Below are 15,718 nucleotides of genomic sequence, written 5' to 3' on the forward strand. Positions count from 1 at the left end.
TTTGAATGAGAGGAGATGTAAAGGAGAAAGGAAGAAACTAATATAGAGGGAGAAAAGAAAGAGAGAGAAAAAAAGAGGGAACCACTAAAAGAAGAAAAAAGAAAAAAGAGGAGAGAGAGAGATTTAAGGGTTTTGGAGTGCAACCCTCATAGAGAGAAAGGAAGATGAGAGAAAAGATAATGGGAGATGTAACACTTATGGGTAGTGTAGTTCAAGGAGAGGAGAGAGTAAGACTGGCAGAGAGTTAATTGGCCAAATTGGAGGAGGAAAAGAAATATCAAGAATGAAGATAAGAGAAATAAATGAACAAATATAATAAAATGGGATAGGTTATAAAGTCTGCAGATTATTCTTGATTTTGAGAGGTTATCTTCTTATTTTTTCTTTTCTCTCCCTCTTCCTGGTCGGTGACTCTGTACTCTGGGTTCTGCCCCTTTGGCACGCTCAGGTAGTGGTTTGCAGTTGATAAGTCTCTATGGCGATGTCATGTATTGTGCTTTAGTCTCGTTGGCAGTCGAGGCTCATTAGCATTTATAGGCTCTGACAGTGAGAGAGTCCGTGTTCCTGGAGCCTTTCTCCTAGTCTTTCCTTCCTCAATTAGTAGCCTGATAATCCAGCTATGGGGTTGCTGCTGCCTCTGCCTGGATAGTAAGAGGCTCAAAGAGCTGGCAACTCCCCACTCTATTTCCACTCAGCACAGGGCTCTGGGTAGGGCTCAGTCAGTCAGAGCTGCTAGCATCATCAGGCGGGGTTTCCGCCCACTCAAAGACCTCTGGCTCTGCCACTCTGTCAGGTAACACAGGCGGGCGCCCACTTCCGGGGCGCTTGGAGGAAACTCTCGCTCACTATCTGCGCGTGCAGACCAGAATATCCGGCCGGCAGTCTCACGCTCTGAGTGAAACCCCCAACCACATGGAAAAATTGCAGCGTTGGAATTGGCTCTCGCTCCGTCCCCGTGTGCGGCTTTTGCAAGGCGCTGGGGCGGCCCGAGATTCTGCTTTGGCCCACACAAAGGCCCCTGACTCTGCCCCTCTGTGCAATAACACGGGCGCGCACTGCTGAGGCACTCGGAGGAATCTCTCGCTCACTATCTGCGCTTGCAGACCAGGATATCAGGCCGGCCGCGTTTCCCTCTGAGTGAATCCCCTACCAGCACGGAAAAGTTCCACCATTGGAATTAGTTCTCGCTCCCTCCCGTGCGCGGCCTTCCCAGGGCACTGGGGCTGCCCAGAGATTCCGCCCTCGGCCCACAGAAAGGCCTCCGACTCTGCCTCTCTGTGGGGCAACACGGGCACCCACTCCTGGGGCCTAGGGAGAAATCTCTCGCCCACTATCTGCGCGCGCCGACCAGAAGATCGGGTAAAATGGCTGCCCCGCTTGTCTTTCTTTGTTTGGGTTTGGCGCGAGTGTTAGCTTGTATTGCCCAGGTTGCCACAGGATCAGTTTTTCCTCGGCTTGAATCTCCGTGCCCCAGCCTGGTTCGGCCGTTTGTGCCGTGGCCTGGATCTATTCACCCCCTTTGCCCACCTCAGTTTCTGTATTCACGGATCCCAGAGAAAGCTGTTTAGGTTAGTGAGGAAGGCGGAGCATTTCTTACTCCCTATTTCCTTCGGGGTTTGGTTAAATATTTAGCCAATTTTTCGCTCGACCATACCTTAGGGTGTATTGCGAAACATCTGGAGGCTCCAAGGATAGGTTTTTCTGTTTCTGGTTGAAGATCTTGTTGAGTTTTGGGGGAGATTTATCAGTATCGCTTCCTACCCTGCCATTACTCTCTCCAGTTCATTTTAAGGAAGGGGAAATGTAAAAGAGAAATCTTGTCCACATTTAATGCTTTTGTTTGGCAAAATATTCAAAAGTGCAGTGACCTCAGAAAGTTTTTTGTGCATGATTATGCGCAAGTCCTTGGTGGAATGTCTGTACATGGCTCATGAAAATGTGTCACCCTCTTTTTTTAGGTGGCAACAGCCAATCTGGCCTGGGCTTCAGTAGCAATCCATCAGATGCAGGTGAGTGTGCCCCTCCAGATGGGCCCGAGTGAGGCTCTGAATATCCTTGTGCCTCAGGTTGAAAAGCCAGGCCCACACCTGCACTGTGTGCCAGTCAGTGCCAGGCAGTGCATGGGAAGCACTTTGCACATCGAAGCATGCAAGAAAAAATGGATTGTCACTGAGACTGTTATCACATTATAAGCCAAGTGATTGTATTATACCTTTTAAAATAAAATAAGGTCAATAGGATTCTGGAAGTTTTAGTTTTAAATAAGCAAAACCCTGTTATAATCCATCGCCATAATCTGTGTGGCAGTTGTGCCGGGGCCTTGCCAAGCAGACAGACAGAATTGAACGACTTTCTCCTCGACGTGTCAAAGTAAGTGGTCACTTCAGGGCCAGGTAGCTGCTGTTGGAGAATGGTGTGCATTCAGTGAACAGGAGTGGATGTTTCAAACCACGTCAGCTTGGGTCAGGGCCCACGATGGTCCCTGATGGGGACAGAGGCCACTGCTGCACTTGGTGACAACACTGGGCAAGCAGTCAGTGAGGACGCTGACCACGTTTGTGCCCTGGAGTCCCATTCTCCTCCATGTTCACGCTGCCAGTGAAGGTGTGAAGATGTTTGGGTGGTGACTGGAATTTGAAATTTGCTGTGTTTTTTTCTAAATACCAAAAAAAAAAGTGCAATTTTGATTCATTCACACCGGTGGCCATTATTATGTTGCCTGTCATGATTTCTGTGTGACGATCTAGGGAACAGCAGCCGGTGTCCCTGTCTGAACAGTCAGATAGTGTACGTTACAAAGCTCCTTGTGCTGCGACAGTTGAAAATTGCTGACATACAGGGGACGTGATGCTCTCTCTGTGGGTTTTGAGCCCGTCCCCTGCAGATACCAAGAGAACTGGTGGACTTATGTTTTGAGGGAGTCAGAAGTTGTACGTGGACTTTTGACTGTGGGGGGGCCAGTGGAGGGTCAGCTGCATCACAGCCTGAGCACGATGGCTGGATGCTCAGCGGCTGCTGGTCCGTGATGTGTCTGCTTGAGCCAGAGCACCAGCAGTGACTGTATATTTGGTGCCTTGTATTTTTGTGCCTTTATTTATTTGATTATCGTGCACACTTCCCACCCAATTAGAGTATAGACTAGCTGCGATTAGAATTGATTTCTGATAACGTTGACATGTGCACTCCTAATTTCTTGCCACTCACCGTGTTGCACTGTTTGTCTTTAGATATATGCCAAAAACTTGGTGAATGCAGACTGCTGCATGCTCTTCCAGGTCGACCACAAGAACAAGGAGCTGTACTCAGACCTTTTTGATATTGGCAAGGAAAATGAGGGAAAATCTATTTTCAGGAAGACCAAAGAGATCAGGTACAGCCCTCCGCAGCTATCCGTGTGCTGCATGTGGCTTAACAGGTGTCGTGTCACCCACTGTTCTGTGCTTTTCACAGGTGCGCTGACACTGCTTGTCCCCCTGTGATGTCATTCCCACCAGGACCCACCTCCTGAAGGTAGTGCTTCTGGGAATGACATTGCAGTGCCAGCAACCGTGCCTGGGGAGCTTTAGCGTCACTCCTAGAAATGCCGTCTTCTGGAGGCGGTCCTTTTGGAAATCATATTGGAAAAACTTGCTAGTGCTCCCAGGTAGGTAAAGGTGCACCCCACCTGCATGGAGTCTGCAGAGTGTCCTGTGTTAGGAGCAGGGTGTACTGACACGATGGGGTGGCCGCTCATCCTCAGCCAGTGGGGCTGTCTCCAAGTCCAGAGCACGGTGGGAACTGGCCGGCACCAGTGGATGACCTCACCACATTGTTCTGTAACTGGGCAGTCTATCTAGTCAGTCATTGGACACGCCTTCAACGCATCTGGAACCTAAAGCCTTCTTTGTTCTGCAAGTGGCAGCTTTTGTCACTTAACTGAACAGAACAGGGTTTGTGTGGCTGGTGGAGGCTCCATCCAGTCAGAGTCTGAACACCTGCAGGGAGCACTGTATGAAATCAAACATGTGAGAATCAAACTTGACACTCAAAAATTGAATGCTTGTTACAGCTTGCTCTTCTTCTTTTGCTTTATGTGTCTTGTATAACTACTTTCCACATAATGCATTTTGTGCTTTGATAGTTACGGCATCCTAGGGAAGCACTCTCCATCAGTCAAGAGTTGCTGTTCACGGGGCCACCTGTCCTGTGAGGGGACTCACCAGCTGGGAAGGGCCATGTGGTCCTGTGGCGCTGGCCACCGTCCCCCACTGGGCATGTCCTGCTCCGCATCCTAGGTGATAGGTCCTGTGTTCCACACTCATGTAACTGACTTACAGGCACTGTTTAGTTCTTCTGTTAGTTGCTATGCTTTCGTTGGTTTGCTTTGTAGATCTCAGCCTGTCAGTCTGTATACAGGCATTTAGGTCAAGTCTTGCAGAATGTTCTGGAGCTCCCTAACAGTGCTGAGATGGGTCTCCTGTGGAACCTGTGTTCTCTGCCTGGGAGGACAGTGAGGGCGACATGCTTGGCTGTAGATCTGCCCGCAGACTGGGGATGCTGGCCATCCATGTGGGGCAGCCACCTAAAATACGGGGTAAAGCTACAGCCAGACTACCCTCAGACTGAGGAATCTGCACCGGCCAGGCAGTGGGTTCTGACACCTTGCTCCCGGCCATCTCCTTGGTGGTGGTCGTGGTGCTCACAGCACAAGACAACCAGGGTGAAGACAACCTTGTGTCCTATGCACTGCTGGGCTCACTTTTCATGTTTTAAGTGTATCAGTTTTCTTTCTAATTTTTCTTAGTGAAAATCCTTAAGGTGGAGATTTATTTCAATAATAATTACATCCTATAATGTTGAAGTGTATTATTATGATTATGAAAGTTATTTTTCAGCTATTAAAATATGTAGGTATTGTGGATTGTAGACATCTTTGTTAACTAAGTTTCAAAATGAGTGCATGACCGATGATAATATTGTAATCAGAAAACTATAAGCAAGAGGAAATATTTATAACAGAAAATGTTGATATTAAATCAAAACATAAGTATATTTAGATAATGCTTGTGTTTTGACAATTTTTTTTTTTTTTTTTTTTTTTTACAGAGGCAGAGATAGACAGGGACAGACAGACAGGAACGGAGAGAGATGAGAAGCATCAATCATCAGTTTCTCGTTGCGCGTTGCGACTTCTTAGTTGTTCATTGATTGCTTTCTCACATGTGCCTTGACTGTGGGCCTTCAGCAGACTGAGTAACCCCCTGCTGGAGCCAGCGACCTTGGGTCCAAGCTGGTGAGCTCTTTGTTCAAGCCAGATGAGCCCGCGCTCAAGCTGGTGAGCTCGGGGTCTCGAACCTGGGTCCTTCCGCATCCCAGTCCGACGCTCTATCGACTGCGCCACCACCTGGTCAGGTGTGTTTTGACAATTTTTAAATTTAACAAATAAGTAAAGTAAGAAAAGTAGAAGTTTTAAATTGTATTATTTTTATATAGTGTTTGTGTTACAGACACCTTAAAATTCCAGTCCGGTGTTGTATCCTGAGACCAGACATGTGACTTTGTTTCTGTGTGGGAGGAAGTACACGCTGTAGATCTGTGTGCTTGTTCCCTATGCCATTAATGTAGTAGGAATTTTAGCAAAGTCCTGGATCCATATGGGCCACAGTGTGAATTAACTGAGGAAATTTATGTTGAAGCGTATTGCAAATTATAATGTACTTTGCCACTATAAAGGATTATTATTGGTCAGAGCAGGAGAATGCTAACTAATATTTCTATTTCAATTTACAATTCATCATATATTTTAAATTATATCTCAAATCAAGTGCTTACAGTGCAGTGTCTTTCTGCTTTTGCATTTTTATAATGATAATATGATTTAGAATATGTAAATGTAAAGTTAATATAAGCATTTAAAATGAAACAATGCTTTCTTATTCAATATTTGGCATCAGTAAACTGTTTCAGATTATGCTCTGACAGGTGTATTTCAATTGTTGCGTCCCTCTCTTTTGTGTGTGCAGATTTTCAATTGAGAAAGGGATTGCTGGTCAAGTGGCAAGAACGGGGGAGGTCCTGAATATCCTGGACACCTACGCGAACCCGCGCTTCAACAGATGCAGAGTAGCTCCAGGCCGCCGTCACGTCAGCTTCCGTGTCCACAGGGCAGGGCTGGGCGGTGGAGCCCAGTACGCCTCAGTCCCAGTGCAGTCCATCTGTCCGTCCATCCATTCATCCCCTCTGTGCGCTGTTCGTTCCCTTCACATGACTATTATCAGTCCTCAGTGTTTGCAGGTAGCTACAGAATGATGGACACCAAGCCATGAATGGTGCCCTGCTGCAGGAGTTACAATGTTACAGAAGCAACTAGAAAGAAGGGTTAGACTTAGAGGGCTGCTTTTCTCTTCCAGTGTAGTGCTGTGACTTTGTCCAGAGCACACCCTGTGGGCTCCCCACCAGAGTGATGGAAGCCCCTGCTCTGTCCCTGACCAGCCCCAAAGGGCCTGGAGGAGGCCACTCATCCTCTGAGCCCTGGTCTCCTGACCTTTCAGTGGGGCGCAGAATGCTCATTTTGTAGTTTTACAGGAGACTGGAGTTGGGTGGGGGACACAGTGCCATGTGCAGACAATGTCACAGAGTCGTACACCTGACACCTATAAACTTGATTCACTAGTGTCACCCAATCAATTCAGTAAGAAAAGATCAGAAGAAATAGTCATAAAATGTTTGTCACTTCACTGGACACACAAGTAGGACCTGAAGGCGCGGCCGTTCTCATCAGGTGTTGCTAGAGCCAGGTCAGGACAGCTTACCAAAGTGGTTTCGTTTGAGTTTCTTTGGAGAACTAGAAAACAAATTATATTAAGGTAATTTTAATAGATCTGTAGAAATTGCATCATAAAATAGATGCTGTGATTATCAGGGAGTAAAAGTTCAGGTATTTTGACTAGTGTTCAGTTAAATTAAACATTCAGTTTATTTTAAGAGACACTTAAATGAAATAATTAATGAGAAATTTTATCAGTTATTTGATTAATGTCAAATATATACAGTTTGTATATTAATACAGATATATCATAGTAATATGTTTTGTCAATAAAGAATATGCTGAAAACCTGTTTAAAAAAACAAACTTGTTATTTTAGTGCTTAAATATTGCAAGTACTTATGTATCCTTTTATAAAACCTTTATGTGAAAATGTGTAGGTCGGCCTGTGGTGGCACAGTGGATAAAGCGTCAACCTGGAAACGCTGAGGTTGCCGGTTCAAAACCCTGGGCTTGCCTGGTCAAGGCACATATGGGAGTTGATGCTTTCTGCTCCTCCCCCCCTTCTCTCTCTCTTTCTCTCTCTCTCCATAATGAATAAATAAAAATCTTAAAAAAAAAAAAAGAAAATGTGTAGGTCAGCTAGTAAGAACATGAAAAGACAAGTAACAGATTTTAAGGAAGTATTTATGTCACATGAATCTGATGAAATGCCTGTATCTAAACTCTATACACAATTCTTCCAACATCATCAGTTACCCCAGTTTAGTAGATATGCCTCCAGATCATATCCTACACTCACAAGAGAAGACCAATGACAGCCCTCACCAGGTAGTTCAGTCAGTTAGACGTTGTTTCCATATATCAAGGTTGTGGGTTCAATCCCCCATGAGGGCACGGACAGGAATCAACCAATGAGTGCATAAATAAGTGGAACCACAAATTGATGTTTCTCTTTCTACCTCTGGCCCTTTCTCTCAAAAGTCAGTAGAATAGCTAAAACTTAGAAGATCTGTGAATGATCTTTAAACACCTGATGAGATGTTTGACATACAGGAAACGTGACTTTAATTGACAGCTCCCACTGCACACCAACGTGAATGGATAAAATGTTTAACATTTTGACATTAGCAAGGGTGGACAAGGATGTGGAGGACCTGGGAGCTTCTGCTTTGCTCACGGGAGTGTACAATGGTACAGCCACTTTGGAAAGAGTTTTGTAGTTTCTTGTAAAGTGAAGAATATGCTGACTATACTTACCCTCACACACACATCTCTCAAAAAAAATGACAACATCTGTCAACATAAACATGTGTGTGCAAATTTTCACAGCTGCATTATTCATAATTATCACAAACTGTCCATAGTAATGTCCACTAACTGGTGCGTGAACAAATAAAATGTGATATCTTCATTCCATAGAGTACTACTCAGCAATCAAAAGGGCTGGACCATTACCAATACTGTCAGCAACAGGGAATGTAGCTCAGCTAAGTCAGGGGTAGTCAGCCTTTTTATACCCACCACCCACTTCTGTATCTCTGTTAGTAGTAACATTTTCTAACCACCCACCGGTTCCACAGTAATGGTGATTTATAAAGTAAGGAAGTAACTTTACTTTATAAAATGTATAAAGCAGAGTTACAGCAAGTTAAAGCATATAATAATCATTACTTACCAAGTACTTTATGTTGGATTTTTGCTGTTTGGCAGAATAAATCTTTTAAAACAACTAACTATAGTTAAATCTATCTTTTTATTTATACTCCAGTTGCTCCGCTACCGCCCACCATGAAGGCTGGAACGCCCACTAGTGGGCAGTAGGAACCAGGTTGACTACCATTGACCTAAGTGAAAAAAGCCAGGCTCAGAGATTACCCTGCAGCTAGCTGCCTGTCGTTATAGGTTGCCTGTATAAAATGGAGTCTCGTTTTCAAAAACTATTTTCTTTCATTCAAAGTAGGTAAACCTTTTCTATTAAGAATTGATAGCAAGTGCATTGGCTTTCTAGGTCACAATGTCTCTGTTGTAGGCTGGGGGCACTCATTAAGGAATGATGGCACTGTGTTCCTTTAGAGTCCTGTTTAAAAAGAGGAGGGGCTGCAGCTGACCCCAGCTCTGACTTCCGTTTATGTGTATTCAGAGAGCTACATCTCTCACACACATGACCAAGGTCAAAGGAACATGCTCTTTACCATATTGATTTCTCTCTGAATCAACAGTTTGTGATTCTTAATAATGCTAGATACTTAAAACCAAACAGTAAGCCAAAGTCCTCCTGGATACTGTTCTGAAAGATTTGAAAACACAAGAACAAACTGGTTAGGATATTTTTTAAAAGTTTTAGTAAAACAATTTCAAATGCCACATGGCCCTTGAATTTAGAAGCTAATGATTCCAATATAGCTCTTTGTCATAGAGGCATGTAAATTGCAGAACTGAGTTGAGATTTATGATAGAAAATGTGGTTTATCTTCTGTTTTCCGTTTGTCCGTGTTGTGGCGCTGCCCGCCCGCAGCCTCCTGCCTCCTGCCTCCTGCAGAGAAGTGGACCTGTATATGGGCTACACCACACACAACATCCTGTGCATGCCCATCGTGAGCCGGGGCAGCGTGATCGGCGTGGTGCAGATGGTGAACAAGGTCAATGACAGTGCCTTCTCCAAGACTGACGAGAACAACTTCAAAATGTTTGCTGTCTTCTGTGCCCTCTCCTTACACTGTGCCAACATAAGAGCAGCTCCTGGTGCCCCATACCATGTGGTGTTAGCATCCCACCTTTCCAATAAAATAGTGTGAGGTTTCCTCTTTCCCCATTTAAGTGTCTTTCATAAACCAGAAACAGTGATTCCCGGTGGCTTGTATTTTAAGGAAAGCTTTAAAATGCCTTGAAAGAAACAGAATCTCCTAATAGTTTGCTTTTATTTCATGGTGTGAATGTGTTTAAAAAACAAAATTAAATAATGGTAAAATGCTCAAGCATCGGGTTTATGTTTCATGGTATCTACTGACATGAACAAGGAAATGTTTTCCAAACCCTTAGTGTTTCTCATAGGTGCTGCACCGCTGTCTTTGTACCCAAACAGGAAAGGTCCTTGTAGGAAAAGCGGACACCTGCCGGGCCCCTTGGTGGGGGCTGAGGGCTGGCAGGCCTTGCTCACTGGTCCTGGGCAGCCCGCCTGCCCTGAGAGCCCATGCGGGCCTCCGTTTGTTAAGGGGTTTCACTGGAAGGGAGCTTTCCTTTATGTGTTTGTGTTTGGAATGAGGTGAACAGTTAGTATGCTATCAACTCTAGTAATCCTCCAGCAACATTACTGGGATTGTGAACCTAGGGAAAATTTTATTCACCTTTTTATAGAACTGAAATCACTATAAGTGGGACTTACCACCTTAATAGTTTAGAGAAGTTGCCTCTTTGTAAATAGGATCATGTTCCGCAGGGTCAGCGCTATTAACAACTCAGTGATTGAGTCAGAACAAAAATGGCAAAAAGCAAGTACTTCAGTGACCAGAGAAAACTGCAGCTCAGTGAAGGCCATTTCCCTGAGAGTCCATCTTCCTTTGTAGCACCACGGGCCCCTTCTGAGGACGTTTGTTGTGACTAGGTTCACGGGAGATGACCTAATGCAGTTGACAGGTATCTTTTTGTTTTGAACATTTTCTGTGTCTTTCTCATGAATAAAAAATGACAGCTTATTAGAGAAATGCAAATCAAAACGGCAATGAGATACCACCTCACACCTGTTCAATTAGCTGTTATTAGCAAGTCAGGTAATAGCAAATGTTGGAGAGGCTGTGGAGAAAAAGGAACCCTCATACACTGTTGGTGGGAATGTAAAGTAGTACAACCATTATGGAAGAAAGTATGGTGGTTCCTCAAAAAACTGAAAATAGAACTACCTTATGACCCAGCAATCCCTCTACTGGGTATATATCCCCAAAACTCAGAAACATTGATACGTAAAGACACATGCAGCCCCATGTTTATTGCAGCATTGTTCACAGTGGCCAGGACATGGAAACAACCAAAAAGCCCATCAATAGATGACTGGATAAAGAAGATGTGGCACATATACACTATGGAATACTACTCAGCCATAAGAAATGATGACATCGGAACATTTACAGCAAAATGGTGGGATCTTGATAACATGATATGAAGCGAAATAAGTAAATCAGAAAAAAACAGGAACTGTATTATTCCATACGTAGGTGGGACATAATAGTGAAACTAAGAGACATTGATAAGAGTGTGGTGGTTACGGGGGGGAGGGGGGAATGGGAGAGGGATAGGGGGTGGGGAGGGGCACAAAGAAAACAAGATAGAAGGTGACAGAGGACAATCTGACTTTGGGTGGTGGTATGCAACATAATTGAACGACAAGATAACCTGGACTTGTTATCTTTGAATATATGTATCCTGATTTATTGATGTCACCCCATTAAAAAAATAAAATTATATATAAAAAAAATGACAGCTTACATTTGTTTAGCCTAAAAGTTGCAGAGAATGTCATTTCTAGTAGGCCCTGAGTATTGATTTCATTGTCTTGTCAATGAACCCAGTGGAACTTAAGCTCCCTGGCAGCCTGGTATCTGCACAGCCTGTGTAAAAACCCATGGTGAGCTCACATGACTGGGAAGTTTAACACCTACATTTCTCTCTGAACCTGCACTTCCATTACCCTGCGGACATTTGTTCTAATACAGTATAGTCTGGCTTTAAATATTTTCATTCTTACCCTAAGATGATATTCTAAAACAAACACTTATAATAGTATGAAAATTTGGGACTATGGTAGTACAGTATGTCATATGAGACATGGGCTTTATTAGTATATAGGTGACCACAGCAACCATGCTATGAAATTTTTATAAAATTACCAAAAATAAAAAACAAAGTTACTGGAAACTGTTATTTCTTAATGAGATGCCTATGGTTTTACAATAGTCCCCTGCCTTTACCCAGTTTGGAGTGAAACAAGGCTTAGTGTAAGTTCTTTACATTTTTAATGCTGGAAGGATTTCAAACAGTAAGCAAGGTTACAGAAGAAGTGCAAAGAATTTCCTTGTACCCATGCTCCCCAGATGCTAGCATGTTACCTGCTTGCTTTGAGTCCTACTTCCTCCTCTCCTCTTCTCATTCCAGAGATCGTCTTTCTCTGTTGTGTTTGAGAATGTTTCAGATGGAATGTCTCCTAACCCCTGCATACCATACTTTAGCTTGTTAAAAACAAACAACAAACAACCAACAAAAACCAAGACATCCTCTTATTTTCCACTGAATGATTTTAAAAAATCAGGAAATTTATATTAGTGCTGTCTCAGTTTGTTAGGGCTGTCATTCTCATTACCACAGACTGGGTGGTAAATAACAGGAAGTTCTTTTTCTAACAGTTCTGGAAACGAGAAGTCCCAGATCAGGGTATAGGTAGGTTTGGTCTCTTTGAGCCCTTCTCCTGGGCCGGTAGATGGCTGCCTGCCCCATATGTTCCCATGGTCTTTCCGCGGTTCATGTCTGTCTTATCCCCTCTCCTTATGCGGACCTTAGTGACATTGGATGAGAGCCCATCATGTTGTCCTTCAGCTTGGACATGAGGTTGCTGAACAGGCTTGCTTTGCTATCTTGAGCGTTTTCCCCAAGCATCCTGTGGAGATTAAGAAGAGCCCACTTCATAAGTGCTGTCCCCAGCAGCTATCATGGCTGTGGTTCCTTGCCTGTCCCTCAGTGTCCCCTTGTTTCTGGAGAGGACACATCAGTGTTTATTAAGACCATCAGTGAGAAAGCGTGTGCACTGGAGGTGCTTCTGCTGGCCACCTCTTCCCAGGTCCGGCTCTCCGTGTGGCCCTGGGACATTCTGAGTATCTCCGCTCCTGAACACATGACTGTGTTGGTAATGAGAAAGGACCAGTAGGTTGTGTTGTGTCTTCACAGCCCCATGCATGGGCATCTCCACGTACATGGGCATGGGGAGACAGACAGGAGTAGCAGTCAGTGGGCCATGACGGTAGTCTCGGTGGAGTTCTGACTCTTTCTTACCAGAGACCCTGAATGTTAGTGACATGGCTGTTTCTGTTTCCTGTTTTGCCCTCCAGATGTACCACAGGATTCATCATTCGGACTGCATCTACTGCGTCACCATGGAGAAGCTGTCCTACCACAGCATCTGCATGGCAGAGGAGTGGCAAGGCCAGATGTGCTTCAGCCTCCCTGGCCAGCTCTGCAAGGAGGTCGAGCTGTGAGTGTGTCCGAGTCCCGGTCCCGGTCCCTGGGGCGGGCCGTGCGTGCATCGTGGTCCTGGTCCCTAGGGCGGGCTGTGAGTGCATTCGCTGTCCCAGTCACTGGGATGGGCTCCCAGTGCCACTGAACCCCAGTGAAAGGGGCGGTGGAGTTTGAGTCACAAGGGCCACATTGACCCCGTCTGACGCGATTCATCATCTCACGTACAACTGGTCCAGTTCTCATTATCTCAGAAAAAATATCTGAACACAATTATAAAATGAGTTCATCTGAATGTTAGTTTTTTCATTAGTCTTTTGTATACTCTAAATTATATGTATAATATTTAATTTTTAAGTGGTATTTAATATCAAATATCTAATAGTTTTCGTTTTTATATAAATTTGAGGTTAGTCAAAATTAATTCAACTTTCACACTTTATTTTTCAATTCTATGTTAATATATACAATACAATCACTGGTGGAAAAGACTGTGAGAATTTGTATACTCGAAATAAGTACAATAGAACACTATTGAACTACATAGAGAAATTTCAAGAGTGACCCAGAGCTGGTAATTGCCTTATCATTGGGAAGATAGTGTGGTTAAATTAATTAAACAAGGGGGCTATTAGACTGAGGTGGCCTCCCTGCCCTGGTGGCCAGAGAGTTGCACATCAAGGTCAGGACATGGAGACCCCAGGACACCCCATGAGACCCTGAACAAGAGGTTCAGAGAGCTCTCTAGCTGGTGCATGCATCCGCGTAGGGGAGGTGGTGAGCCCAGACAACGTGAACTCACCTGCCCCTTCCACAGAACTCGCCCCATGCGGCTCTTCCATCTGGTTCCTCCTGAGTTGAATCCTTTACAATAAACCTGAGACAGTAAGTCAGGCATTCCCCTGAGTTCTGGGAGCTCTTGTAGCATGTGGTCAGACCTCTGCTTTATAGCTGGTAGGTCAGGACTCTGGGGGCCTGGACTTGCAGTTGTTACCTAATGTGAGGGGCAGTCTTCATTCACAACAGAGTCCTTAATCCCTGGATCGGTGCTAATTCTAGCTAGTGTCAGAATTGACATAAGCCACTCTGTTTATTTGGGTTAAATATAAATAACTAAATTATATTAAAAATAGGTAGTAACTTTGGATGCTTATGAAATTTTTCTTTGGACTTAAATAGGAGATAGAACAATTTTTAGCTCTAAAAAAAACTTGATAAGGCCTGTTCCCCTTATTGATTAGTTGTGTAATATACATGTATTACTCATAATACAGTTTCTTTTGTGTGTGTGCATTTTCCATTGTTCTGGTAGTAACTACAGCATCCCGCCCCCGGCACTTTTTTTTTAACAGATTGTTTAAGAGAAAGTTAAGCAATGACAATTAAGCAAATGTTGAGCTACATTTCTAATGGAACGTGTGGATTTCCTCTTGGAAGCCTTCCTGCGCTGCAAAGCCCTCACTGAGAAGGCGGTTGCGGTGGGTCCGCCCCGTGGAGTCTCAGTTCCCGGTGGACAGTGTTGCACTGCTGCCCTCTCTCGTTACACTGATCCAGTTTAGGAATGAACTCAGCCTTCTTTCCGTTTCATTGAAGAATCCACTTCAACATTGGTCCCTTTGAGAGCATGTGGCCCAAGATTTTTGTCCACATGCTCCACCGCTCCTGGGGGACATCCTGGTAGGCACGACCACGCACTTCCACTATGAACAGTTGCGTGACAGGACTGCCCCGCCCCCGCCTGGATGCCCGATCACTTTCCTGGTTGATTACTAAAATATGCTATTTGTAAAGTACCTTTTCAGGATATTTAAATGTAAAAAGGCTAGTAAGTTTGCTGGACAGACCCGGGGCCTCTCCTATTTCCTTTGGAGGCTGCCCGCCCTCTGGCCATGTGGCTGTCCCTCTGCTCACAGCCACAAACCTATCCAGGTGGTTGTGCAAATGTAGGCTGAATGTACCTCAGCTGCGTAACTGAAAGAGACAGGTTGTCCATTTCACTTTGGCCTGTGTCCCAGAGGAATAATTTTTTCTCTCTCTCTCTCTTTGCTCATTTACTGGCTAACAGAGGCTCTCAGTCTCTCTAGCACTAAACTTCACTTCTCTCCTGTGGAAGTCTGGTTTCTGTTCCATTTGGCAGTGACTTTCTTAAATTACCATTTTAAAAGGACACACACAGCATAACTAACTCTAGTCATTCTTAAATATCCATTGTCAGTTTGACCACTCAGAACTCTTAAAATGACATACCTTTGACTTTAAGGACATTTGAAAAAATTCAGTGGAGAACATACAGGTTGTGTGTTTTTAGAAGTTTCCTAAACTCTTGTTTTGTTGATATTTGGAAGAGCACTGCTTTGTGTTGATGCCTTTTGTGCCTTTGTTTTAAGTTGCTTTAAAACAAAGTTGGGACCCTGGCCGGTTGACTCAGTGGTAGAGCGTCGGCCTGGCGTGCAGAAGTCCCGGGTTCAATTCCCGGCCAGGGCACACAGGAGAAGCACCCATCTGCTTCTCCACCCCTCCCCCTCTCCTTCCTCTCTGTCTCTTTCTTCCCCTCCTGCAACGAGGCTCCATTGGAGCAAAGATGGCCCGGGCGCTGGGGATGGCTCCTTGGCCTCTGCCCCAGGCGCTAGAGTGGCTCTGGTCGCAACAGAGCGACACCCCGGTCGGGCGCATGCGGGAGTCTGTCTGACTGTCTCTCCCCATTTCCAGCTTCAGAAAAATACAAAAAAAAAAAACACAAAAAAACAAAGTCGG

The 15,718-nt window shown here is 44.6% G+C and overlaps 1 protein-coding gene across 1 annotated transcript in view; it reads left to right on the top strand.

The window, feature by feature from the left end:
- The first annotated feature begins 2,003 nt into the window (after positions 1 to 2,003).
- The window catches only part of LOC136322444 (cAMP and cAMP-inhibited cGMP 3',5'-cyclic phosphodiesterase 10A-like), a 29,922-nt gene continuing 16,207 nt past the window's right edge, over positions 2,004 to 15,718 (top strand). Inside the window, 6 exon segments of the mRNA XM_066254448.1 lie at positions 2,004 to 2,009; positions 3,228 to 3,370; positions 6,003 to 6,097; positions 9,290 to 9,480; positions 12,841 to 12,983; positions 14,558 to 14,641. Of these exon segments, the coding sequence (XP_066110545.1) occupies positions 2,004 to 2,009; positions 3,228 to 3,370; positions 6,003 to 6,097; positions 9,290 to 9,480; positions 12,841 to 12,983; positions 14,558 to 14,641 (662 nt within the window).

The sequence above is a fragment of the Saccopteryx bilineata genome, chromosome 2, assembly GCF_036850765.1.
Source record: "Saccopteryx bilineata isolate mSacBil1 chromosome 2, mSacBil1_pri_phased_curated, whole genome shotgun sequence".
NCBI lineage: Eukaryota > Metazoa > Chordata > Mammalia > Chiroptera > Emballonuridae > Saccopteryx > Saccopteryx bilineata.